The sequence below is a fragment of the Patagioenas fasciata genome, chromosome 4, assembly GCF_037038585.1.
Source record: "Patagioenas fasciata isolate bPatFas1 chromosome 4, bPatFas1.hap1, whole genome shotgun sequence".
Lineage (NCBI taxonomy): Eukaryota > Metazoa > Chordata > Aves > Columbiformes > Columbidae > Patagioenas > Patagioenas fasciata.
Window position 1 is genome coordinate 12,142,396 of NC_092523.1, and position 27,288 is coordinate 12,169,683.

The 27,288-nt window shown below is 39.7% G+C and overlaps 1 protein-coding gene across 2 annotated transcripts; it reads right to left on the reverse strand.

The window, feature by feature from the left end:
• Window positions 1-920: 920 nt before the first annotated feature.
• HTRA3 (HtrA serine peptidase 3) lies at window positions 921-27,288 on the reverse strand. 2 transcript variants are annotated; one of them, XM_065837657.2, is made up of 9 exons: window positions 26,490-27,282; window positions 17,435-17,534; window positions 15,463-15,685; window positions 14,584-14,778; window positions 12,041-12,073; window positions 10,935-11,049; window positions 4,775-4,823; window positions 2,893-2,988; window positions 921-1,900 (listed from the first exon to the last, which is right to left on the reverse strand). In XM_065837657.2, exons 1-9 carry the CDS (start codon window positions 26,911-26,913, stop codon window positions 1,735-1,737), a joined length of 1,401 nt encoding a protein of 466 aa, XP_065693729.1. In that variant the 5' UTR covers window positions 26,914-27,282; the 3' UTR covers window positions 921-1,734. The 2 variants fall into 2 exon arrangements, with proteins under 2 accessions (XP_065693729.1, XP_071664637.1); XM_071808536.1 differs by lacking the exons at window positions 921-1,900; window positions 2,893-2,988; window positions 4,775-4,823 and adding an exon at window positions 4,875-7,718 and having other exon boundaries at window positions 26,490-27,288.

A 27,288-nucleotide genomic window follows, 5' to 3' on the forward strand; every position in this document is an offset into this window, starting at 1 on the left:
GGTACACATACAGATAGGCTTGACTTTAGCCATGACAGCATCCCTCTGCATGCCACAGCTCTCCTAGGTTCAGAACATGCATTTGCATGCATTATCTTAATGGAAAGGAGTCCATCCCTCTCAAAACGGAATACGCAACAGGCACAACTAAGCATCTTTTATTGGGAGGGATGAAAACAGCTCTTCTTTTAGCAACAGCATGGGTGTCACACCATTATTAAAGACATGGGTGATAATGTGATGGAAAGAAACAGTATTCATTTTGAGGAGGAATATACCCTATCCACCTTTCAGCTGTTTAGTTGCAGTCACAGCCAGCCAGCAGGTAATGAATAAACTGCTCTCTTTGGTATGCCTGGCATTGTACAAATACAAAGGTGCAAGGCTTGTCACAGACTCACTCGGTATAGCCAGAGTGTAGATATGATGGGAACCTAAAGGGAAGGTTCTACACTCTTCTGTCTCTTTGGCGACATTAACAATATTCACTGAGAAAGAATATAGTTGTTGCTTTAGGATATGCAGGAGATCCAGATATAGTTCTTAAAAATTCCTATCCTAGGTTTGTTACGTTAAAATTCTCACACACTCTAGCTGTGAAACAGGGTTAATGGTGCTTCCTTTCTGCATCTTGTCACGTACAAACAGAATTGGGGACAACAAGATTCCAAATAGATACTTAAAATGACAAAGTACAATTCATAAACATGTAAAACCGTGTAAATAAATTACTTGTGTGCAAAGCATTTCTAAACACAGTCTAAATAAGGGCAGAATAATTACACCATAGGTCTGCAAAGGGTTTTCGTAACATCAGGGCCCAATTTTCTGTAACAAAATTTTCTCTTGGGAGAGTCTATTCCAGTCTGACTGAAAAGGGAGAGAAGACAAACTTGTTTAAAAAGAGATTTACACCGACATATTATTTGTGTAAACTTTAATTTCCATACAGTAGAAACATACACAGTGCAAGCCAAAAGTAGTATAACAATTTTACAGCAAAGCTTACCAGTAAAATGCAAAACTAATTTGTATCAAATTCTTAAAAAACTGTGCACTTTCTCAAACTTAACTTTGTTCAGCACATCATTTTGACTTATTTATAACAAGGCATTAATTCTATAAGAATCATTTACTATATTCCAAAATTGCATGACCTAGGTGTAACACTCTATAGCCTGATACCATTTTTGTTCCTTTCGATATTTACAGATTTAATCTACCAGGATTGACACGTAGCATATAAGCACTAAGAACAAATACAAGCTTTGCCAATACTATTTTCACATTGAAAAAGTTACACTAAAAAAAAGCTCAATTATGCATTACAATAGCTTGATTATGCTGCAGCCATGGCTGTAGTTTACGAATTATTTCCCCTTTCAGCATGCTTCCTCACTTCCAGTAGTATTTTGGTCTTCGCAAATGCAGAACTGAATCTGCTCTGAACCTGCAGGAACTGGAAGCGGATCCCATTTCTACCAGCTACTCAAAATTTGTTTTCTTCCTCCCCCTACCCAGAACATAGTTCTGAAATTTCTTTGAAAGTTTAATCTTCTATAAATGGCATAATTGAATTCTTTCTAGCTACTATGTACAGAAATGGCTCAGGCAATTAAGTTAGTCCACCTTGTCATTAGTCAACAGGAAGTATAATTACTGTAGCTGTAAAGGAGGTATCTAGTGTTCCAGAATAAGTGAGTTTAATTATGGTGAGAGCTTCCTCGGTTCTATTTACATGACAACTTCAGGCTCAATATTAAATAGTAAGTCATCATTTCCTCTTCGAACTTCAAGTAGTAGAGGTGATTCATTCATCACAGCCTCTTGCAGGTCACTGGAAGTCATCAAAGGACGCCCATTGACTTTTACAATAATATCTCCATCTTGGATCCCTCCTCTGCAGAGGCAAGAGGAAAAAGGCAATAAAGATACATTCTATGCAGAAAAAAAAGTACAAGGACTGCTCACCACCTCTTTAGCTGATGTGATAAATTTTTACTTGTTTTAGTTTCCATTGAAGGGAAATTCCACTATTGTGACTGCAAAAGAATAATGGGTAGAATATGCTAAACACAAGAAAAGAGGTTTGTGTTATTTCATTGAGGATTTTCTTCTAAAACAGAAAAAATACAATAGTAAAAGAAGTCTAGCCTTCTCTTTGTCTTTCACAAAACTACATCTAAGGAGAAACAGAGAAGACTTTTAGCCATGACTGACTCACTCGACTCCATCCATTTGCAACAAAATGCTCTTCTCTTTCCAGTATGTATTTCAAGCACTGGAAATTAAACCATTATCAAAGGCTCAAGAAAAGTCAAGTGAGCCAACTGAACTACAGATAAATTATTTCTCTCTTGCTGTTCAAATGTAATCCAGAACAGCTACTTTTATTGCCTTTTTATCATTTTAACAATTTTTTAAATCTTCTTAATAATTCCCCAAACAATTTTAGAAGCCTCTTGTTTTCCAACTGTTATGTAAATTAGTCTCTTCCTCTAAGATAAAACATTCTCTCAGATAATAGCTCTGACGATGCCTATGTGAATGCTATCCTATTTATGCTTAAACTTAATCCAAGTTTCTATTTATTAATATTCAACATACTCTTCAAAACCAACATTTGGTTCATTGTATTTGGGGTGTTCTTTACATCTGCAGGCTATTAGTGTTTCATACAGTCATTTTAAAATAAGTTCTGATATTGAAATATTTCACTTTTGTAGATGTGAATAGAATCTTAGCACAATTTTTTTTTTAAACCTAAAGGCACAATTTTTAATTGTTTAAATACAAATCAAGACTAGTATGAGAAAGAACTCGAATATAAATATTACCTACTATCTATTTTGAGATTTATTTATGGTGAAGAAAATAATTTGCTCTACGTACCTATGAGAAGGTGAGTTTGGAACAACTTCATGTACATAAATTCCACTTCTGACATCAGGAAAATCTGCATTATTGTGTTTCAGTTCTTCCACCAAGCTAAAAGAAGAATGAAGTTACATGGCCTTTGATTCTACTACAAAAGAAGTAGCTTTCAAAAGTTGTTACTTATTTACTCTCAACTTTTCGGTGACATGAAATGAATGACTTAAGAGTTACTTGTTTGCCCCTTTTTCTTGTGATGAGAATGTATGGAATTCAAATTTAGATTGAAATGAGTAACATAGATTTTAAGAGAGTCAAAACTACTTACCTGTGCAAAGCATGCTGCATTTAATGGTCTTGTACACCTCCTGCAAGAACCTGACTTTTGCTGTTGGTAGCACTAAGACAGAGTGCTCTGTAGAAGAGTGCAGGGACAGTAGCAATATCTGTCCTAGGTGCTGTACAGAGGAAAATGACATTCCTGCCCCAAAGAATTAATGCTGCTGATGGGGCAGAAATTTGCTAATGATTTTGCTTCTTTCATTCTGCAACTCATTCTTAATTTGTCTTTATCTAGAACAATCTAGCTTTTGATAACTTTAGTCATCAGACCAGAACTGTGAGAACTTCCCAAAGAAACTTCAGTTTCCTCAGGTTTTCTTGAGGAATTGTTTGTGCATCCCTTTCTAAAGAAAGAAGACAGGAACCAGCTGCAAAACAGAGACTCTAAAAACATCCTCTTATTTCTGAGGAGATGACATCATTTCAGGTCTGTGTATGGTGGGGTTAAAGCCCCCATTTATAGAAAGAAGGGGGCTTAAACTAATAATGTAGTACTCTGCTGTCTGCCATGAAAATCTGAGGTCCCTCAGATGGAAAGCAAGCCAAACTGGCTGCACACAGCTTCACGTCGTTCGATTTTGTACTGAAGAAGCTAACAATTGACTAAAGCAAGGGAAGTAAGTCTTTTCCTGAAAACAGGCCTGGAGACATCTTACATGGCTTCATTAGACATCACAAAAGCAGTAAAATCTCACATCATATTCACTTCACAGTTACACAGAGAAACATTTTGAGTTTCTTTCCATTGGCTGTGGGCTAGTGATGTTAAAGCCATTACACCGATCTATTCCAGCTGAGGATCTGACCCTTTGGGGAGTACTGTGAGAGTGTAACTCAATAAGCAAAGATGGTTTTAGTACAACTGCAGCTGGAAATTCTATTGTTTAATTTTGTAGCCTAGTGCCACATTGGAAACATGCCTTCTGCTGGGAAAGCACACAAGCATGAGAGCCCACACTGGTTATCCCAGAATATATTGGGGTAGTGGCAAGAAATAAAGCAATGTGAGAGATAGAAGACAGTAAAGAACTGAAAAAGGATGTCCGTATTCTGGTTATGTTACCACAGAGGCATAAAATTCTGCACATTAGCAACTACTTTATTTCCAGTTCCTGGTTAGGCACCAAATCTCACATTACACGGCATGTGATGGTGCTGATAGAACAGGCTTCAGGTGACATTTAAACAAGCTGCTGCTTTCAGGTGACTGCCAGTGCCAATGGCAAATGAGCTGCCAAAGGGTTTGGCAGTGGTTCTAACTCCAGAAATCCTCATCAAGAACCAAAAAAAGCCATTCAGGCTCTTCCTACTTTCCCTCAGCTATCAACAGGCATTCACTACTATGAGCATTCAGAGAATGTCTGACAGTGATTTTCCAAGTCTTGGAATATACTTTTCACCAATACCATTAAATTGTTCACAGACTTCACAGAAGTTAATACACACTTCTGGGTTCTCTGAAGATTTGTAACAAAAGGTGAAGACTGAAGTTGTGAACCACTATTGACCACATTTTGCCACACATGGTATGCATAATCATGCATACCAAGATACTTACGCAGGTGTTATTGTCAGCATTCTGATGCCAATGAAACGTTTCTTCCCATCTGAAAATAACAGAGAGGATATTTAAGAAACTTAGGCAAACACTGACAAAAATAACTACTTTGATGACCCAAAATATCTGTCAATTATAACAGGATGTATCAGCTTCTAACAAAACTAAACAGAAACCATACACATCTACATTGAGGTAATTTTTTTGTTTTGGTGAACCTTGGTGGAGAGAATGACAATCCCTCTCCCTGCAAGTGAGGACAAGAGAGAGGCTCAGTTACACTCTGTAAGTTTTCTTTCAGGAAATTCAGAAAAAAAAAAAAAAAATCTGTGATTTACTATTACATAACTTCAGCAAATGGAAAATTTTTTAACCAACTACCATTTCATCTGAAACTGGTCAAGACAATTTAACCATATGGTGTTCTCATTAAAAGCTAGAAATGGGCTTGAATAAAATGAAAATTTCCACCTTTCAGAGAAAGGACAACTGAAAAACTCACACCAATACTCATGCAAACAGCTTGCTATTTCTACCTCAAAGAATGAAAAGTAAAAAAAAAAAAAGAAAAAAAAAAAAATCAACCCATGGACTTTATCCGGGACTTGACAGAATTTTAAATGTTGAAAATTCACTTCTTCAGGAACAGCACCACATTTCTGCAGTTGGCTTTTAGTAGTCATGATGTTCCACAGCTGTCTTACAAAAAATAATAAAAAAAGGCAATTTGATGACTTCCTGAAGTGAGTGCTTCAGTAGTTAGTTATATCCGGTATGAAACAATATTTCCCCAGACTTGTTCCAGCATAACAACTTCACAGTTTCCTTGAGCTTCTCCACATTCTCATGTGAGGAAAAAGTTTGAAAAGAAGATGTACAGTGTCTCCTCTAAATCTTCTTCTTTCCAAGAAAAATAGTCCCAAGTGAAGGAATTAGTCCTGAATTTTACGCATGTCTAATATTTCCATTAACGTCAGTGAAAATGTTGACTACTAAACACTGGATTTACGGCGCTCTGAACAATCTTACATCTGTAATTTTCATCCCTGCTTTTCCCTGAGATGTTCTGGCTCTCCTGTGTTTTAAACTGGAAGTAATGAGATCAAAATCAGCTATAGTACGTGTCATGAAGAAGTCTGCTTACCCAAAATTCAAGTCTCAAAAGCTTTGGGCATGACCTTTGACTAATGCTCTCACATTGCTTCTCTAGTCTACATGGCATACACTTTTTACCTTTTAAAAATATCCAAACTTGATCAATTTCACACCTGAAAATAATCCCCCTGCCCCTGCAATGGACAGGTTAATGATGAAGTTGCGTTCACGAGACAAATACGTGACAGAGCCTCTGGTGACAGTTTACAGTTTGCTGCTGATCATCGCCTCTGTGATGCAGAAATACGCAGAAGCACAAAGCATACTCTTGGGGCCAAGTTAGGAGAGTTTACATGAAAGAAAAACTGAAATAAAAAAGGGACAAAAAAACCTGATCTGGAAGAAAGAAAAAAGCAAGGAGGAGATTGCACAAGAATGAGAAAACACAGCAGAAATGCCACTGATCTAAAAGGGAATTATTTCCCCAGTGGCTAATGATCCATGTAAAAATAAGACTCTGGGAAAAACATATCTAGTAACTACAGACTAATTCACAACTAAAAGTCCCATTCCACCTTCATCTTTGGGCAGTTTGGGGTGTTATTTCTCCCCTGCTCATGCATTAAAATTCAAGGTGGGCTTCAACCCTCTTTCCACAATAAGTTTGACACACTGCAAATAGGAGTTCATACTACAACAGCAGCAAGCTTTGTATGAAGTAAAACTGATAGCTATAAGCTATGGATTATTTTAACCACAAAGTCTAGATTCCTCCCCTTCCCACCTCCCAGACATTTCATATGTCAGAATACTGGTAAAAAAACTTCACGTCTTTTGTTTTGCAAAAGTCTGCTCCATTCAATTTCAAGGTAAAAATCTTGCACAAAAAGCAAAGTTTTCATCAACAATATAATTGTCCAGTTTATTATAAGTATCAGCAGAGACTGAACAGGCACAAGCAACTAGCTGTAGTATTTTATCATCCCAAAGGACAGGCATTTTGACGTCAGACTTCAGTCACGTTGGCAGAACAGTATGTGGCACCTGGAACCACCACTGTCATATTACATCTGCTCTGTGAATAACAAATCTCAAAACCTGTCATTCTGGCAATTTGTGCAACCAGGAGGCAGAAGAAAAAATAATTAAGAGACCTGGAATAAAGTGAGGTTGTAAATCTCAGAAGCACGTCACCAGGGAGAAGTCCCAGCAGCAGTTAAAAGAAGGTTAATATGTTGGAACAATCAGGTTGAACATATGTGAAACCATTGTGGAGGGGAACAGACAGAGATATTCAAATTGCATTTCATTTTTGTAAACACCAGGCAAGATTAAACACTGATTCCAGTGGTACAAAGTCAAGCAAACCAGCCTCAACCGCTAGTTTACACTTAAATCTCTTTTGTGTCACTAGAAAGTCATAAACAGCTGATCCCAAGTATCTAGAAGCTGTTCACTATTTACAGAGATTTCTGTTCCACAGTAAGGGGAGTATTTGCTTTACTGTTAAACCTGCCTTTTTTTTTTTTATTGATGCTCATAGCAATAGAGATACAAATCAGACAAATAAACACAGACTGAAGGCAGAAGTGATTACGATTTATGAACTGTGGCAAAAGGAACTGATAAATCCAAATCAAGAGGTCAGGTACTCAGACACTTGTGGACATGAGTATCTCTGGCACATGAGTATCCCCATTGCAGCTGATTTCAGTGGAGCCAAGATATCACCGAGATCTCCGAGGGAAGAAACGAATCCTGCACTTTTTATTCAAGCGGCAGGCAAAACTCCTGCTTCTCTGCTCACTCCTTTTGCACTTAGATCTTCTTGCAGATTGCATGAGCACTCCTGAAAGCATTTAAGAAAGATATTCCACTGCCAAACAGAAACCATGAAGACAGCCTGAGTCTATGATTCTGAATTATGTGCAGTGTACCTTCCATATAAATTGCATAGCTGACTTTAATCAGTAGTCTGAATATATATTCAGAAAGCCTCCCGAGCAGCCCTTGTGACTATTGGTAATAATTGTCAGTAACAGTAACACAAATACATAGGCAAGCATATAGTTTCAGCACAACTGAATAAGTGTTCTGGGGACATAAATGAGGATACGTATAATTGCTGGGTGTGGCCAATGCAGAATTCCCCCATCTCCTTATTTACTTTTCTGACAACATTAAATGAGAGGCCAGCCTGACCTCTTAGGCTGGATTTTCTCTTTAATATTTTGTCAGACTGTCTTCCATCCTAGAGGATCCATGTTTGAAAACTTTCTGGTTTTACTGTCTTGCTCAAGCCTTAACTAAGAATAGAGCCAAGACTGAAACTGAGAAATTCCTATGGGATACTAACAAAAGACACTGAAGTAAATAATCAGTCAGTGCTTAAATATTAAGTGTTTAAATTCCAGAAGTAGGGACAGAACACACGGATGGTTAAAACTGATATGTAGATGGAGACACTTAACTTCACACACCAGTTTCAGAATTCCTAAATATAAAATGAGGTTAACATTATTACTAATAAACCCAAAATTAGCAAAGGATTTCAGATAATTCAATGGATAAATATTTCTATGCAGACTGTGGTAAATCTTTGGTCAAAAATACATTAAGTATTATTACGCATTACCCATGCATTAGGTAATATAGAATGTTTAGGTAATAATCAGGGCAAATAATCCATTCAAATGCAATCCTCTTCTGTTTTTTCCCCCTCTCTGCTCCTGTACTTCAGTAGATCATATATGTGCAGTTACATACAATGGATGGGACTTTAAAAATATATGCCTTCTATATAAAGCCAGTAGTTATCTGATCAACTGAGATTTAAAATAGTAAGGTTCAGCTTATTAAACAATATTCTGAGTATCTCCTATACCCCAGAGTAAATCTGGAAAGAGCAGTGTCCTAAGGGAATTTTATCATCTTCATGCAATATGATATTTAGAGCTAAGTGGTAATACCCTTAAACTTATTTCTATGACCTAATTGTACCATAAGGGTGGATCCCACTGAAACTACTGAAACGTAACTGAAGCAGAAGAAAACATGATAAAAACATCCCAAAAATTCTGCTTACTTAAATTCCTTATGTCAAGAAATAAGGCCTATACAAACCTGAAAACTATTACTGAAGGCCTAAAAAATGCAAACTAGGTCTCAAATATGGCGAAAATATCTCCTAGAAATTCTCTTTCTCTCTGCATCAAGAGCTTAAAATGGCTGCTCTTCTGCCTGCAGCAAAAGTACAAGAAAAAAGCAAAAGACAAGCAAAAGAAAAAAAAAAAATTTAAAAATTAAAAAAAAACTTGGCAAGCAGTGACTGTCACACTGATGCTAAAAGTAGGTGTGAATCCTTTCCCTTTGATTAGGGGACAATGCAAATGACACAAGTCAGAGAGTATGTTACAATTAAAAGATAGAGTTGAATCTTTTGCTATGTTTTTTCTTAGGGTTCCACAGGTAAAGTTCTCTCTAGGCCCTCTAGCTGGGCTCAGCAGGTTCATCGTTCCCGGGAGGCAAAGACGCGTGAAGGAGCAAGGTGTCTGATATCATGACTTCAGCAGTGGCATCTCCAGCCTTCACTGACTTCACAGCCCCAGTTACCAGGAACCCTCTGGCATGGCAGATGGTGGCCCTTCTGCACAAAGCTTGTGGTTCAGGTCTCTAGAGATGTGCCTGCAGGGTTAGGCATCGCTCCTCCCTGGTCTGAGAGCAGTAGTTTGGTTCTGAAGGGAAATATCACCCATGATACTGATCTGCTTCTCCCAGAAGCCAACAAACAGTCCATAACCTGGTAAATAGAGTCATTTGGGGTTTGGTTTTTTGTTTTGGTTTTGTTTGTAGTTTGGGGTTTTTTTTTGGTTGCTGTTTGTTTGTTTCGGGGTTTTTTGCTTTGTTTGTTTGGGGTTTTTGTTTTCACTTGTTGACTGGAACAAAATTATGTCAGCTACTTTGAAATGTACTTTTTCATCAACTTCCCCCCCGACAATCAACAAGTGAAAACAACCTCATTCGGGGAATTCAGCAAAACAGAGATGAGGGGATTGTGATGGTGTCAAATATACGAGGAGATGCATAACTTTAAAACCTCTGACTAAAGGAATTATCTGAAAAAACAGTATCCGAGAGAACACTGAGAGAACAACGGTGTAGGGAAACAACCCTGGCATCAGCAACTGGATGAACTCGGGAGAAGACAAGATTAATATCAAAAAAGATTAAAGAGAAGCAGCAGCCAACAGTCATGCTACAAGATGAGTAGGGTGCAGACAGACAAATTGGCAAGCAAAAGGGAAATGATGGTTTGGCCTGCATGGAGCATTACTAGATCAGTTTTGGCTGTGCAGCACGTACTATGACACCTAGTACAGTGTGATAGACACAAGGCAGGCACATAAAGAGAAGTTCAGAGTGCTGCAGTTGTCAGTTGCTGGTATGTTTGGATTTATATGCTCTTTGGTAAAGAGGCCTTTCTTTTTTTCTGCCTCTCCCCTGCTTCCCCATGTATTTCTTCAGGAATTAGCACACAGCTCTTCTTCCACCGGGGTCTGAGAGTTTATCGCAATAGCCAGTTATACAGCACTGACATAGATGACCACAGCAAAATAAAGATCACCCTCTGAAAGTACACACATTACGTTCCATCAGTGGACAAGTGTTTTTTAAAAGTTTTTACCTTATTCTCCACAGTACACCTTAATCTCCTTTTTGCTTGTACAATATGTGAAAGAGAATAAGACTCCTTGAACAAGTCACCATCTGTTCTCAAGATCATTTGAGACTGTAATGACTCATCTGTGTCCTCACTGTCCTCAGAGGCCCTTTTTCCTGGTTTTATAAAGATACTGTCTAGTCCTTGGGGGGTTGAGTAATAAAATGTCTCTCTCACTTCTGTGAAGTTGTTTCCTATTTCCAAGTCTATAGTGTTCTATACTGTAAAATACTGTATACTGTACTGCTCCTTTGAGTAACAGGATCCCAGACTCATGTCTTTTGGCACTTCACTGACAGATCAGGATAATAATTGGAAGATATCATCGTTTCTTGGAGATCTTACCTTTACTTTGTTTGTCATGCGACTCTGTGAGAAACTGAGTGATGCGGTCTGAAGGAATAGCAAATGAAATTCCAGCTGTGACCTTCAAGGTGTTAATCCCAATTACTTCACCATCCTGTTGAGAGACAGCACCCAATTAATTAGCTCCCAAGTCACAGGGTTCAGCTCACTGCCTAGCATTTCATGTTAAAAGCTGGGCTAATAAATTTTAGAGTGTTGTAATCACTCAAGAAACAAACATCACTTGTAAGGGAGGATTTGGCTCTGATTCACAGTCCCTTTCACATTTAACTAATGGCCAGAAAGATTACAGTACAGTTTGTTCATCCAAGGTCCATCCCACCACTCAGCAAGAGATTCCCTCCACTGAGAAGGCAGTGGAGGCACTACTACCACTACAGTCACAATTCACCCACCTGCAAAATCAGCGCTGGTTTAAAGCAATCTGTTTTAAAACCACTTGTGTCCCATCTTTGCCGTGCAGCCCAGCTTTCACAGTGTGAATGAGTATAACTGCTCCTACCAGAGCCCATTTTCCTCTACTGTTGTGTAAAATTTCCTCTGCTTTGTGGAAAAATGTTTTTCAATGGTGTATGAACTGAGACCTAATTTGTACAATCTGTATTAGCTTCAGGGTATCTGCCTACCGTTAGCTTGAATGACTGGAAGCTGGTATGACCCATGAATCTTAAAAAAATAAATAAATATATATGTTCACAGAATCACAGAATGTTAGGTATTGGAAGGGACCTCGAAAGATCATCCAGTCCAATCCCCCTGCCAGAGTAGGAACACCCAGATGAGGTTACATAGGAAGGCGTCCAGGCAGGTCTTGAATGCCTCCAGAGTAGGAGACTCCACAACCTCCATGGGCAGCCTGTTCCAGTGTCTGTCACCCTCACTGAGAAGAAGTTTCTTCTCAAATTTAAGTGGAACTTTTTGTGTTCCAGTTTGTACCCATTACCCCTTGTCCTATCATTGGTTGTCACAGAGAAGAGCCTGGCTCCATCCTCGTGACACTCACCCTTTATATATCTGTAAACATTCTCCCACTTATGTAAAAATAGCTCTTGAAACAAAACAAAAAACAAGTCACCTGGACTTACCAGATTAACTAAAGGTCCTCCAGAATTGCCATACTGTAAAAATAACATAAGGGAACAATAAATTAGTGCTTCACTGTAGGAAATGCAATTTTCATTTCAAACAGTATTTTGTTTGTAAGTAAATGAAAGAGAGCATGTCACTTATTAGGCAGTGCTGAAGGACACAATTTTGATCACAGAAGATTGCATGTAGGTCTTACCCTACCCGTTCACAACTCTTACAATTAGATTTATTTTTTTTTCTTTACAGAAAGAGGCCTTAATTTGGGAGCAGCAACTTATCACTTCAAACAGCTAGACCCCAAGTTTAAGAAGAATCATTAAATAGTTAAAACAAGTATTTCAGCTCTTCTATAGACTATCAGAACAAGGTTTTGAAATAATCACGTGCTATTCAACCTTCTATTTCAGTGTGGTGCATGTACACTTCTTGTTTTGTTTATCACTTTGGTTTGTAACACTGTCAGTCTCTCTTATTCTACACCAGAGAAGAACACAGCACTTTGTGTTTAATCACAGCATATTGTTATGACATAGATAATATATAAGGACTGACTTAGTAACCACAGACATGAAGCCCTCTCTCGGGAGAGCATGTAGCAGCTTTGGGCAGTCTGAAATTGCCTAATACCTAATGGCCTTCAAAGGAAACATCCAACAGGACTACAGGAAATGAGAGTTGGAGAAGTTCCTGGTCCATCTTCATGTTGGCTCAACAAGTTTGTTTTTGAATGAGGCCAGAGTTTTCAAGTAAGTCTACTGAACAGCCAAGAGCAGCAACTTACCACTCAAAATAAACAAAAGCCAAGTGATGCATGACAGTAACATGAGCCATATAAACTGTTTACACTTAGATAGCACAGAGCAAACCTTATAGATTACCAGAAGAATAAAACAGACGTTAAAGTTTTTAAAACAGCTTCAAAGTTTGAGTTCAAACAAAGAGATTGGTTTCTTACATTGTATCTTTTCAGTGATCAGAGGCTACACTCTTCATTTTTGTGTCTGACTGGCACAAAGGAACTGAGATAATGATGTCCCAGCCTTCCTCAGAATATCATCTTTCATTCACTTGTCCCCTGCTTGAAGGATGTGATAATGGAAGAACTTGGGCACATGCAGTGTAGCTCCATTTAAGAATGTATGTCTCTGTTTTCTCCTGCCCCATGCTTCTGTTGTCCCAGTATTTCTCACAAGGCAGCTGCATACACATTCCTGCAGGAAAGTCTTGGCTGAGCCACAGGAATGCTCTGAATAGACCAGCTCTGAAACTCCTCCCGTTCTCAGGAGAAAACTAGTGCATTAGCTAAGCACAAAGCATCCCTATGCCAGGGACTATCTTCATATTTTCTGGTCTCAAATGGCAAAGTAACTCAAATATATTGTCATTTTCCTTACCTCCCCTGCCATCACTATTCCATTTGATCTAGCACTATCTGACACACTCTGCTGTCCTTGTCTAAACTTGCTCATTAGCTTTTCAGGGCACTGAATGCCTGAGTTTAAACTAGGAACAGTTCGATCTTGAGGAACATGTACAGGCGTGAATTCAAGAATCCCAGGTTCTAATTCTGTCTCTGCCACCAGTTCAATGTGTGCTTCCAAGTAACACATTTTGCATAAGTTTTCTTATTCTTTTTACAACTATAGAAACTAATTCCAATTAAATGTCTTCAGAGCTTCAGCACCTGGATCACATAGGAGCTTCCTGAAAATGCTCAGTTTCATGTCATATCTTAGCACAAAAAGTAATTACCCTTTTTTTGCACAGAATTTCTCTCAACAAATCTGTGATGATAAACATTTGTGAAGTGCTTTGGATCTGTAAAACACTAAGTATTATAACTTGTTATGTCAAATTTGGTACCGAGGTCCAGCAAATAAATGCTGAAAATATTTTCCTTTCAATGCATAAAATATTTAAGCCATACAATTTCAGGCCATTTTCTACCTCAGATATGCGTGCAGTGCTCTTTTTAGACTCATTACAAGTTATATATTACACCCAAGGACTATACTTGAGCTCCCTGGGTCTGTCCAAGCTGCTCTGAAGGGATACTATTTTCATGTATTTTTATACAACACCCAGTGCTAGGGAGCTTTAATTCCAACAGTATCACAAACGTTATGGTATTTTACACCTAGATTGTTACTTGGAGTATGTGATGTGGAAACAGAAAACAAGAACAACAAAAGCAAAACCACCATCCCTCTCCTTAAGTTCTTACCCAGGTGTCCTGTCATTAAATTCAAGCAGATGCTGTCAACTTGACTACTCCATCTGGTTCTAATGGATGGAGCTGAAAGAAATTTTGGCTCTATTCTACAGCTCTGCTTGGCCAGCTCAGCTGAACAAGCAGAGAGAGAAATGTGTTGATCTACTACTGGTCTATACAACCATGTGTTACTGCATGAGATCTACAGAATGAGAAAGGTCTGCTTTATGTAACATTTCATAGACAACCTCAGAGAGGGCAGTTTTATTTAACATACTTTTCACATCACAAATGCCTGAATGTAACTCACGGACACCTAGTACTTACATTGATGATAGCATCTGTCTGAACATAATCCATATCCGAGTCCCGCAGGCCAAGTTCTTTACCATCTCGCTGAGCGGTGCTTACAATACCTGTTGTGACCGTGTTCTGTAAGGCAAATGGACTTCCAATTGCCACCACAAATTCTCCTGGCCTCAAATCAGCAGAGTGACCCAGTAACAATACTGGTAGTTTTTTCTTGAATAAACAGAAATAAAGAAGCATTAGTTTGCACCTGAAAATAACCTGATTGGAAATATCAGAAACTATCAAGAAGTTATGAACACACACATTTCATTACATTCATGAAACAGCAACTCCCTATCATATACCCAAAACCTACACGAGGTAACTTTGGCAGGGTGTTTCTGTTTTAAATGATTTTCAGAAACAAACTGCTAGCAATTTCTCCAGAAAAATAAAAAATAAAATTAAAAAGCCAGCAAGATTCTGAACAGGCTTTCCCCATTTCCAGCAGATTGTTCCCTCCTCCTAGAAACTGTGTACAAAGCAGCTATTGGCCAGTCTGCCACTCTTCCCACATTGTGCACCACCATGCAATCCATGTACTGGCACAAGGCTAGAAGGGTTAGCCAAAACAGCCTGGGTCTTCAGGTAAAGACAGCAGAATCTGCCGACATACTGACCGAGCCACATTTTTTTTCTTCTTTTATTAACAGTTCCTAGCACAGAAAACAAAGTAATTTAATTATAACATAAGAAAAATTTCCAGGCCTATGGAAGCAGCTTGTTCATCACATTGTTTTCCCCAGATATATTTCCAAGGAATCCCTAAACATCTATTCCAGCCAATCACCCTGTACTAAATGAAACTGAAACCAGGTTCCCAAATTAATTCATTCATCTGTTTATGCCACTCACCTTAGGGTGAATCTTTATTGTTGCAATGTCAGATTTCTTGTCAATGTCTTTGATGGTTGCTTCATAAGTATCTCCATTCTGTAGCTGCACTTTCAATTGTTGTCTCCCTGATACAGCATTTGTGCTTGACACCACATGGGCATTGGTCACAATTAAACCAGAATCAGACATAATAAACCCAGATCCACTGGAAAGCGGGACATTTCGACCAAAGAGAGGGTGCCTGTACAAAAAGCAAGTAATTATAACTCATAAGGGCTCCATAACTTAGAGAAGATTAAATCAGAAATAAGTTACCACCTTTCACCCTGAGAAATAACAAAGCAGTTGATGACCAGTATTACAACCCTTACAAAAATTAAATTAAGAAAACCGACAAAGAAAGGATTCTTTTCTGAAAACTGTGACTGCTTTTAGTCAGTTAGGGAGATAGGAACTGAGGTTTTCAGACAATCCGCAGAGTCCTTTTCCTTTGCTTTCCAATTCTGTCTTTATAGGCTTCCTTTTAAAGAGGCTAAGTGACAAAAAGGGAAGGAGAAGTCCATCTGATTCCACTGGTTGCTGCTTCTATACAAGAAGAAAATGATGACAAGGGAATAGAAGGGCTGACAAATGGACTGATCCTCTCGTGGGAAAAAGGGAAGAAGAAACCTTGCAGTTGGATAGGGAGGTAAAGGAAGAGGTGACATCTCATGGAATCATGAAGCACAAGTGTAGACTGGCAGGAAGAGGCATGTCTGGAAACTGAAAGGACTGGGAATGTGAAAGAAAATAAAAACAATAATAATGTGTAAAACTTGGTGGGAAACAATATTTGCTGCAATATAGACAGTTAAGACTTTGTAAACTGTTTAAAGTATTACAACTTTTCTGTATGAACAATTTCTGTAACGACCTTAGATTTGTTAGGGTAACAGAAAGTGCCTGAGCAGTGGAAGATGAGAAAAGGTCCACAAACTCTTTTTCTTCCCAGCTGTCGTCCTTATTAGGAAGTTGTTTGAAAGTTCTGGGCTATTCAGCAGTAAAGAATTGGAGCAAATCCCAGGCAGAAGGCAGTATCACAATTAATGCCCAGCAGGCTGCTGGACAAACATTTACTTACAAGGAAAGAACAAACAATATTAACTACATATGCAAAGATCTTAAACATCTTCAACTCTAACATTCTCTCAAAACACCAGTCACTGTGTGCTTAAAATTATGTCTCAGAAAACCTGATTATCTCAATTTTGCATATTAAAAAAACCTATAAAAATTCTCTGGGAAATTCTTAAGCCTATGCAAAATTAGAGCACTCGAAGTAGAAAAGTACTCAAGTAACTGTGCACATATAATATTTGCAGTAATTTGTTCTGACAGCAGGTTGGTTTGAGCACTCAGTGTTAAACCTGCCTCCCAGGTTGTTTTGAGAACTCAATGCTAAACTTGCTGACTCGGCTCCAGCTTCAGTACACTGAATATTGGTATGTTTTGGTCAGCAAATTTAGAAGATTTTTCTTCCAATTAGAAATCATTTCTGTGTTTAGACAGGTTACATCTGGTCAACATGCTACCTCTTGATGTTCCCCCTGCCAAATAAAATCACCTCTCATTGAAAGTGGAATAAACAACAAGAAGCTATGTTTTTCCAGCCTGCTTTCTGGACTTGTTTTCTTTCAACCATATAAACATAATCCAGCAAGCAACACATTTTAGTGAATGCTGAAGAGACCTCCAAAGATGAGATAGACTTATTTTATGGCAGACAATAAGTATTGTAAACTACTGTAAAGACTGTAAGCCAAATAAATTAGATCTACTAAACAGGAACAAAACTCACAAGTGGGTAGTTCTCTGGATAAATGAGCCTGCTGTAATATTTTAGAGTATTTTGTGAACTTCAGAAATTCAAAATGAAAGTTACTACACCAGAAAAATTTTGTAGACCTTTGTTAAACAACGCGAATAAAACACAAAAAATTGAAATTGTTACCTGAGGAACAGTTCAATGTGCACAACTGCAGGTGCAATCTTTTCCACCACATCTGCTATGAAGTTGAATTTGTATCTTGGGCTGCTGGACTGTAGGTGACCTATACTAGCAGAAAGAATTGGATATGTTAATAAGACGACACCCTTTTTTACCAAGTAGGTGAGATAAATATGCTTTGAATCAGTCTGTTTCACCTACTGGGATAGTTTCCAAGCAGGTATTACAAAAGAAATCCAAGTATTTGAGATTGTTCAAAACTTATCCAGCATTTTGCTTGATCCCAATAAAATTAAACATCATCATTTGGCTACGAATCCTTTGACTTTCCTAGAAGTCTACAAGCCTTGTCTGGAGTATTTTTCTCAGGACAACTACTAATTATTATCCAAAATGCACAGAGTCATGGGATGTCAGGTTGGAAGTGACCTCAGGAGGTTTTTAGTTCAACCTCATGCCCAAAGCTGAGTTGGCTCCGTCTGGTTGGGACTGACAAACCTCCAAGGATGGAGAGTCCAGAAACTCTCTGGGCAGCTTGTCCCACTGCTTCACTGCTCTCCATGAGCTAAGTTATTCTTATATCTAGTCTGAGCTTCTCTTGTTGAGACTCATGTTTCAACTCATGTCAATTGCCTCTCATCCTCCCAGTTCACATCACAGTGAAGAGTCTGGCTCCATCTTCCTGGTAACTTGCTCAAGAGTACAGGAAGGCTGCTGTTAGGTCCTCCTGAAGCTCTTTCTCCTTCAGGCTGAACATGCCCATTTCCCTCAGCTCCTTCTCACAGTAAGTATGTCCATCCTGCTCAAGCATTCTCATGACCCTCTCCCAAACTCACTCCAGTTTGTCAATGCCTTTCTTGTATCGAGGGGTTCAAAACTGACTAATGCAGCACTTGGCAACCACATTTAGAACCTAAGTTAGGATTTTTTGAAGTAGACACATTAGAAACCTGCTGTAAATTATACTCTTCGCACCCAAATAATTTTGCAAAAACTACGTTAATCAAAACACAGCATTTGTAAATACTGAATATAATTCTGTGGAACAAAGATCATAGAGAGGGAAAAGAGCCCACAGCATCCTGGCTTCTAACGTCACAACATCCTGGATTCTAATGTCACAACATCACAAAGTAATAATACTGCTTGTGCTAGAATGTCATGCTTATCTGCTGTCTCTTACATGTGAGGACATTTCACCATATATGTTAAACATATGCCAGGGGAAATATCACTACACTCAAACAGCAACCTTTTGTGTTGACAGCCTGATGCTTTAAAATCAACTATGGGATCTAGAGAAGGGTGTAAATGACTTGTAATCACATACAGCAATAACATTTTTTATTTCAAATCTGGTGCCACCACACTGTGTTTATCCCAGAAGATATAATTCTTTTTCTGACATTTAGTCTGGAGGCAGATGCTCTAAGTTCTAATTTCTAAACAATATCAACTCTTCAGAAGTGATGCTTTGCACCATCATGATTTGCTCCATGTTCAACTCATGCTGAAGGCTGAACTTACTCCACAGTAGTTCTCACGTACCAAGTCAACACCTGGTCTTAAGGGTTCTAGATTTATCTGTTTCGAGATCACATAACATACTAATGAGTCCAGATATAGGTTCTCTCTTTTGAAAGGATATACTTTTATTTCATCAGCTGCCTTCAAAAGGAAAGTAGGCAGAAGGCATCACACAAAAAGGAAAGAATATACACAAAAGAAATTAGAGAGAAGCTTAAGAGAGTTTTGGTATTCTGTGTAGTTCTAATTGAAAGATCAGTTTCACCAACCCATATCTACAGGTGTTTTACTGACCATTAAACCGTATAACTAGTAAATAACTTGAGATGAATATAAAGATTGCAACACAATGGAGTCTAACCCATTTACAAAAAAGATATCTCACTGATCTAGTCTATTCTTTGAATGAAATAATAAGATAGTGGGTGACAAAGAACTAGTTGTTACAGTTCCTACTGTCTCTCAAAGTTTTCACAATAAAGTGTTAAAGGACCTACCACATCAGAAAGTGAGAGGCCCTACATTACCACAGTATCCAAAAGACCTGAAGCAAAGACAGGGACTCAGGGAATAGACCCAACACTGGGGCCAAGGAAGAAAGAATTGAAGAAACCAGATCAAGACAATCAGGCATTTCTCCATAGAAGTCCATGAGATCTTTTTCCTGTTACTGGACATGGGATTTACTTGTGAAAAAGGAAACCATGCTTACATTTAGCAAGCTAAATTTATATAATATGGTATAAACAGAAGGAACAATTTGGCAGGACTAGATCCAGTCTACTATTTTTATGTACATTCCCAAGCACTGTTAAAAATCCCTCTAACCAACTGAATATGCTTGTTGCAGTACTTAGTTTAAAAGAGACCCTGCAAACAGGAATCACTGAGGACAGTCAAATGTAAGCACAATATACTGTTATTTATTTTGCTAACTGGGCCACTGAAGATTTATCTTACCTTCAGTTCAGAAGTAGCTTGCCTGATTATGCAGTATATCTTTTGAAGTCAACTAACATGACTGTGAATGCTTGCATATACAGCAGCGTTCACTCATGGGATATAACTTTATCATCACATTTATCTTAATAGAAATGACTATACGTCTATGAAAGACAGTTGGCTAGACCCTTAGTTGATGCACTAGCATAGAAATGGGGGGAAAAGGCATGGTGAATGCAAGCTTTCAGTTAATGTAAATCAGCACAGCTCTACGTGAGTCCAGGCAGCTAAATCCCTTCGCATCTGCTGAGCACTGAACTGTTCTGCCCGTGCCAAATCTTCACAGCATTGTACATGGCCAAACACAGAGGAGGATGCCTGCCAAAGAACTCAGTTTTGCACCACTCCTGAGTATCCACCAGGGAAACATCATGGGTGGCAGTGGCTTTCCTGGTAAGGTTTGGGGTAGGCAGAGAGAAAAAGTCTGAAAGAGGCAGTGGATGAATGTAAACATGGAAAGAGTTGAAGAAAATAAAATGCAGCAATACAGAGAAGAGACTGTAAAACTGAAGCAAAGCTTGTCTTCTTTCCAAAGCATAGTGAAAGCTTTTCTCAGTCTGAGCAGAAGTCCAGAACCTCTCTGTTAGAGTCAGAAACAAGACTACTCAAACCTGAAGGTGAATCCAAAGTGCACTATACATTAAAGGGAAAATTAAAACAAAAGAGGATTAAGAATAATAGGCATGCCAACTTTGTAAGGGTGTAGCTGAAGTTCTAAAGGCCTGATCAGAGATGAGCTGTTCTTACTAGTGTCTGATGGGGACTAAATACTGGTGAAAACTGACTTAAAAGTTGGGATGGCTTCACAGAAACTGACTTCTTTTGAATCACTTTCTGTAAGCAGGGAGTGATAAGAACCTTATATGATATCCCAGGAACTCAAACTGTGGACTAGGAAGATGTAATTGCAAGCTCGGCATTCACTCACACACATACAGCCCTATTTAAGGGAACTGATATGTTAGTTGTTATTATTAATAACATTTTAGTACAAAATTATTAACCTGTTGATTTTCATCAGAAGGCCTCAATATAGTTTAAAAGGGAGGAACTACAGCCTGAGAAACTGAAGAAGGAAGCAACATCCAACATAGTGTAAGTTGCATATGGTCACCCTGAAAACAAGTGTTATAACTGTAGCAGTAGAATCAGGGCTTTATGTCACACCTTAAATCTATCCTTCAGTTTGCATTAGTTGGTAGACAGTTGCTGCAACTGTTCTTACTAAAACATAAAATCAAATGTGTATTTTTCCTTCTTGTTTCACTCCGCAGATGCTCTTCCCATCTTGCAGAGTTTCATGCAGCTCTCAGACCTCTGCTGGACTGTGAATGTAAAAGCTCCAAGTCTGCAGCAGCTTTGTGTATTTTGACCTATTGACCTACTGAGATTTGCCACATATTTTTTCACAGGTCTCTCAATAACATCCATTATTTTGCACATTATTACTGCATGTTCAACATCATCTCACACTAACCAAAGCTAATTTACCTTGGAAAACAGTCATAATTTAATCAAATTAACTATCTGTTGTATAACCAAAATCTCAAAGGTGCTACAACCAGGTTGTACTTGAAATAAAAAAAAAAAATTTATGAGTCTTTAGCTCTCTACACATTTCTTAATCAAAAGAAATGGATTTTCTAATCAAATCAAGCAGATTTTCAGCAGATCTGAACTCCCATCCTATCATTTAAATTAAGTGATTAGATACTCAGCAGCTCTCCAGCTCCTCTCCCAGAACACTCAAAATCCAGATTTGGATGTAAGTGCATAAACTGGAGTTAAAGATGTCCAGCCTGTTTTGTAAAATCTGATCTTACATTTCCAGTTCTATAATGCTCCTACTACACTGGATTTATATGGCTAAGGCTGTGTGCCTGCCAGGTAGGAGTATGCTTTTTATCAGCTTACAACTTTTCCTGCATAGGAGTATTATCTACAGGTTATGAGTTCATTTAATAGTGTTGTATTTATTTTTGCAGAGACAAATGACCCACTCCAATCTCATTAACACTGCTGCAAATCAGGAACAACTCGAACACAATTGTAGAGTTAACCCAGTAAGAAAATAACTGAAAAAAATTTAAAAATCAGCAGAAATTGTCCTAATCCTGCTGAAGATAATAAAGCTAGACCCTTATATTTGCAGAAGACTGAAATTTTCTGAATATTTGCCAGCTTACTCCCTGTACTATTAAATCAACTCAGATTCAATGCTTTCTTGAAAGACAATACATTGTAGTAAGATCCATAATTTTACATTCATTAAGAATGTGTGAGGCTGGGTAACTCATTCTTTTAAGGCTGTTCCCCCATCTCCCTTTTAAAACCAGCTTCAGTAAAGATCTGCGTGTTCAGAAACATTATTATGTCTAAGGGAAGACTGCAACCTGGCAGATCTGATCACCAGGGATAAACACTGTCCCTACTGTGCTCTCATGGAAATAAATGAAAGACAAATAAAAGATTATAACGTCTCTGCTTAAAAACCAGAAACATGTGCTGGAAACATAGGTTCATGGGCAGCTTTTCTGATGAATTCAGCATTAAGATCAAGTTGCATAGCTGTGCACTGACCATAAAGCCTTGGTGAGTTTAATGCCACATTGTAGTTCAAGCAACTTGTTTATACAATGGATGTCTACCGTGCACAGATGAAAACAATTTGGTCGGTCAACACCAAAGGGGCTCTCTTGTGCAGTGCAGCAATCACAGCAGACAGACGGAGACAGACTGGCACAAGCCTTCCAGCACAGACACCTCACAGCCTTGCTGACTTCAGATGCTACTTATTCCTCCTACCCAACTGACTCTCATAAGGAGACACAATGAGAACACCTTTTTCCTCTTAGCTATCCTATCCAAAGAAGTGAAGTACTACATTCTGAATGTTTACTCAACACGGTGCAATATTCGTCCTCACCTGCAGGAACTAAAAACAAACTCAGACATAAGAAAAATAATCAGTAAAGGACTAGAGTTTGCATTTCCAGCCAATACCTTGCAGTGTGTTTCCCTAAATACAGCTGGTGGCATCTGTAAGGCTTTGATGACAACCATACCAGTAGGAGACTTCAGTATCTCTTACTGGGCCAATTTCTCAGAAATGCTCAGTTGCTCCTGTGTATCGTCAAGGTTATGTACAGGTACACTCCAAACACCCCACATGGAACTGCGTGCAATGGCTCTGCTCACACATTAACCATATCCCAAACACTTATTTTAGGGAACTGAACCTTTCCTATCTTGCAAAGATTTGACTGACATGGGTGAGGCTTCACTTCATGACCACTTTCTGAGAGTGACTTCAGTTAATCAATGCAGAGGACAGACATTCTCAGGCAGAACCCTGCAAAGGATCAAAGCCAATGTACTTGTTTTCTGAACTTCTTTCCCCAAAGGTTTTCCAAGCAATCTCTTCATTTTCCACATTGCACTGACAAAATACAACTTTTTTTTTCTGAAATAAGGGTGTTTTTTTTTTTTGTTTCCACATCCTAAGTGAGAAAATACAAATCTTTTGACATCTGAACTATCTTCACAGAAGCCATTAGCAAAAAAAAACATTTTTGGGAATTATTAGCTGTACTAAGAAAGTTGTTACTGAGAGATCACAAACAGCCCTTTGTGCAAGAAAGAATCTGACATAAATTCACCATAGATTTTAGGTGACTTTGTAAATCTTTTCAGTGCTGAGCTTGACACTTTAATAGATCAATGTATGGCATTGTTAAAACTTAAATTTGCTGCAGTAAGACACAGGGCTCTGTATGAACAGGTCTTTGATACAGAGGTTGTCTTCCATACGTGTTTATGCCATTACTTACACACTAGTCTGTAATAGCATATCTTTCTCACAGGAGGTGACAGAAGGCAGGAAAAAGCTAGCTGCTTCAGAAAAATTCCCATACATTAAGGTATCTAGTGTTGAAGAGGAAAAGAAAAAATAGTTGTAGCATGTAGTTGAAATTTGCCTAGGAGTTCTGCAGACTGTTCCTACAGCTATCTCAGAGAAGTCCATGGGTCTGCTCAGCTGAACAAGGCTAGCTGTATGAGTAATGGTTTTCAGGGCATAAGCCTATTAGGAGCATCAATGACAGAGTTGTGCATCTCCATGCAGTACACACTCCCTTTAGTACACTGTAACTAAAACTTGCAATTTGCCATGGTGTTCTTCAAGCTAATCCAGGCCTTCTACAAGGAAAAAAATATTTTGAATTCTGTCGATTTTGGGATTATTACTCAGTCATCCTGCCCACCTCTTTCCTCCCTTCTTTTCTGTAGCCTTTACTATCCTTCAGTACTCTTTTTTTATATATCCTCGTTCACCAGACATCTGCCACTAGGACACCACAGCTAAGTTTTCTTAGCCTATCTTGATTTATTGCAGCCAGAATCCAACTTAGCACCAACATAAGCAACTGGAAATGGACAGGAGTAGACATTTCAAAAGCTGTCCCTCAGGGTCATTGCATGTTCTGAAAATAGCCCAAGTCACACTAGATAAGGCTACCGTTATCTGACATTGTTTTAATACGTATATGGTTAAGTAAAACTGGATTTACTTCATAACTAGCTTAGCTCTTCAAACTCTGAGTCATCTGAGGCCAGATTTCTTTCAAGAACAGGGAAATGAGAGAAACTCAACAGTAATTTTAAACTGTTAACTTTCTTCTAAACCTCTCATTACAGCCATTGCATGTTATTGTTTAAAAAAAAATACCATAATTGAGTTCTATTCCTGGCTCAACCACCAACTCAGTCTGACCTTGGGCAAGACACTTGGTTTCTTTGAGCTTCAGTTTGTGCAGCTGGAGAGTTGAATAAAAAAAATTAAAACTTAACAGAGAACCAGATGCTTCATCTAAGCTGAGGTTTTCTGGGACAAAAAATAAAGCCAAAATAAAGTGAACACTAAAATAGTTGCTTGGAAAAAAAAAATGTTACATCTACCTCACGGCTCCAAATTCCTAAGCCTATTAACAGTAGATTCAGAAGGATTCCTTAAAGAAAATGTAATATATACCAAACCCTAAGCACTCAGTAAGCCCTCAGATGCAGGCTAGCTCACTCATTTTGGTTAAACATTCTGATTATTTCATGTGGATCAGTTCCAACCAAGTATTAGGAGTACTAAAGCTAATGGATGCTGATGTGAAAAGGAACAGGCAAACAGAATTTGTAACTGCAAAATACTGGAGCGACTGATCATTGCAGCTCCTGGCTGGCACCTGGAGCAACTCTTGGCTCTGACAAGATGCTCCTAAAGAAACTCCAGGAATATCATTTGACCTCCCTCTCTGCACCAGTTCACCCTCTCTCAAGAGCAGGATATATGAAGGATCCCCTATTCATAGAAAGGCTACAACAGTAGCACTTTTCCTTCTGACTCTTCCCAATAATTTTGGCAAGTTTGCCATCTATGAATACACAGGACAGTTTGTGGTCCACTGGACATAATGGAAACAAAACTCCATTATGCATAAGACTTTTCTTTCCAGGAACACTATAAGAAAGGTAGCAGAAGCAAACCCTTGAAATAACATAACAGTAAGCATGTGAAAAGATACTAGTAGCATTAATACTTCCATAAAGTGACCCATTTTAATATTAAGAAAAATTTACCAACATGATTACTAAACCAACAAGCCTGAAGCTACCATAGCATATCACAATACCCGAGGTCAAGCAAAGGCCTTAGGATGCTACTCCAAACAGACCATTTTATATCCTGAGCGTCAATATTTTAAATTGTAAAGGAGGTTCGCAGGCATTTTTTTCCCACTTTAGGCTCAACAAGTCTAATCAAAACTTCTTGTGAAAAGAAAACAAAACAGGCAAAAGACTATGTTTTAGGTGTTTTACATACTACTTGGTGCTTTTTCTGCCCTCTTTGCACTATATGGCTTTAAGAGGCATTTTCTGCCTAGCAATGCCTGTCAGGTGAATCCAATTAACCTCCCACAGACCACCAGGGAAGGCCCCAGAGCACAAGCATCCCCAGGTCTCTGCTCTGCTTGTGCAGCCCATGGTGCAACAGATCTGTCGCTCAATCTGCATGGGTGATGCCACCGCAACAGCTCAGCAGTGGGTGCAAATACGGGCTGAGGAGGCACCCACTGCCCCGGCAGCATCACACCTGCCACAGGGCTCACTTCCAAGCTGTCAAGTGCGCTCAACTCCTGCAAGGGAGCACTGCAGCAGCAACACGCACAACACCAAGGCATCCATGGCCATGCTATCAAGTGGAATCCTCCCCAAACCTCAGCCTGAGGCATCTAGCTCACACTGAGGATCAAGTAGGAGAATTTTTGCTGTTCAGAAAGGACCTAAGCACCTCTTTCCACACCACAGCAATTGCTGGCAGCAGGGAGATGTGCTGCACTGTTGTAGCCCTCTTTACAGTCCCTGGAGCCACTCAGACTTCCCAAGCGACTGACAATCACAACTTTTCTCAGCCTGGAAACCATCACACCCCTTCACCGTCCACCCTCCGCCCCACTGACAGACCCCACCATGCTCCTACCCGATTCACAGGCTCCCTTCTGGACCTGGGCGACGGCGGGCAGGCCGTGCTGCAGCGCCTTGCGGCTCACCGCCTTCAGCTGGCAGATGTTGTCGTAGGTCCGGCCGTCGCTGCCGCACACCTGGGCGCTGAGCTTGCACTGACAGACGCCCTTGGCGAAGCGTTTGCCCATGGGGTAGCGACAGTCCAGGCTGTCCCCGCAGGGCGGGTCCTCCTTGCGGCCGCAGGAATCCCCCTCGCCCGCGGCGCAGATGAGGCAGCAGTTGCAGCGGTCGGGGACGTAGCCGCTGGGACAACTGGGGCTGGGGCACTTGGAGACATCGCAGCGGGTCGGGCACTTGGCTCGGGCCGCCAAGAGCTCCGCGGCGCCTGGGCTATAACTGAGGGAGAGCAGGAGCAACGGGCTCAGCAGCGACACCCTCATCCTGGGCGGGCGGCTGGCGGGGAGAGCGGCGGAGAAGGGCTGTGAGCTCGCCCGGCCCGCGGGGAGGAGGCGAAGGAGGGACGGATAGTGCAGCGAGGGAAGGGAAAGTCGGGCTTTATGCACACACGGGTAGGAAAGTCCCTTGTGCCCCGAGCAGGGCTTCTGCAGGCGGAGCGGCAAAGAGCAACAGATGGAAGGAAGGAGGCTGGAGGATAAAGCCGGAGACCCAAGGGCAGCTCAGCTGCTCCCCGGCACTAGCTCGCAGGGCTGGGGTGCCGAGCCATGGCCAAGGTGAGCGCTCTCCCCAGGCGGCCGCAGCAACCAGTGAGGAGTCCGCCGGCCGGAGCGGCGGGGTTATATGTGGGATGTGCCCGG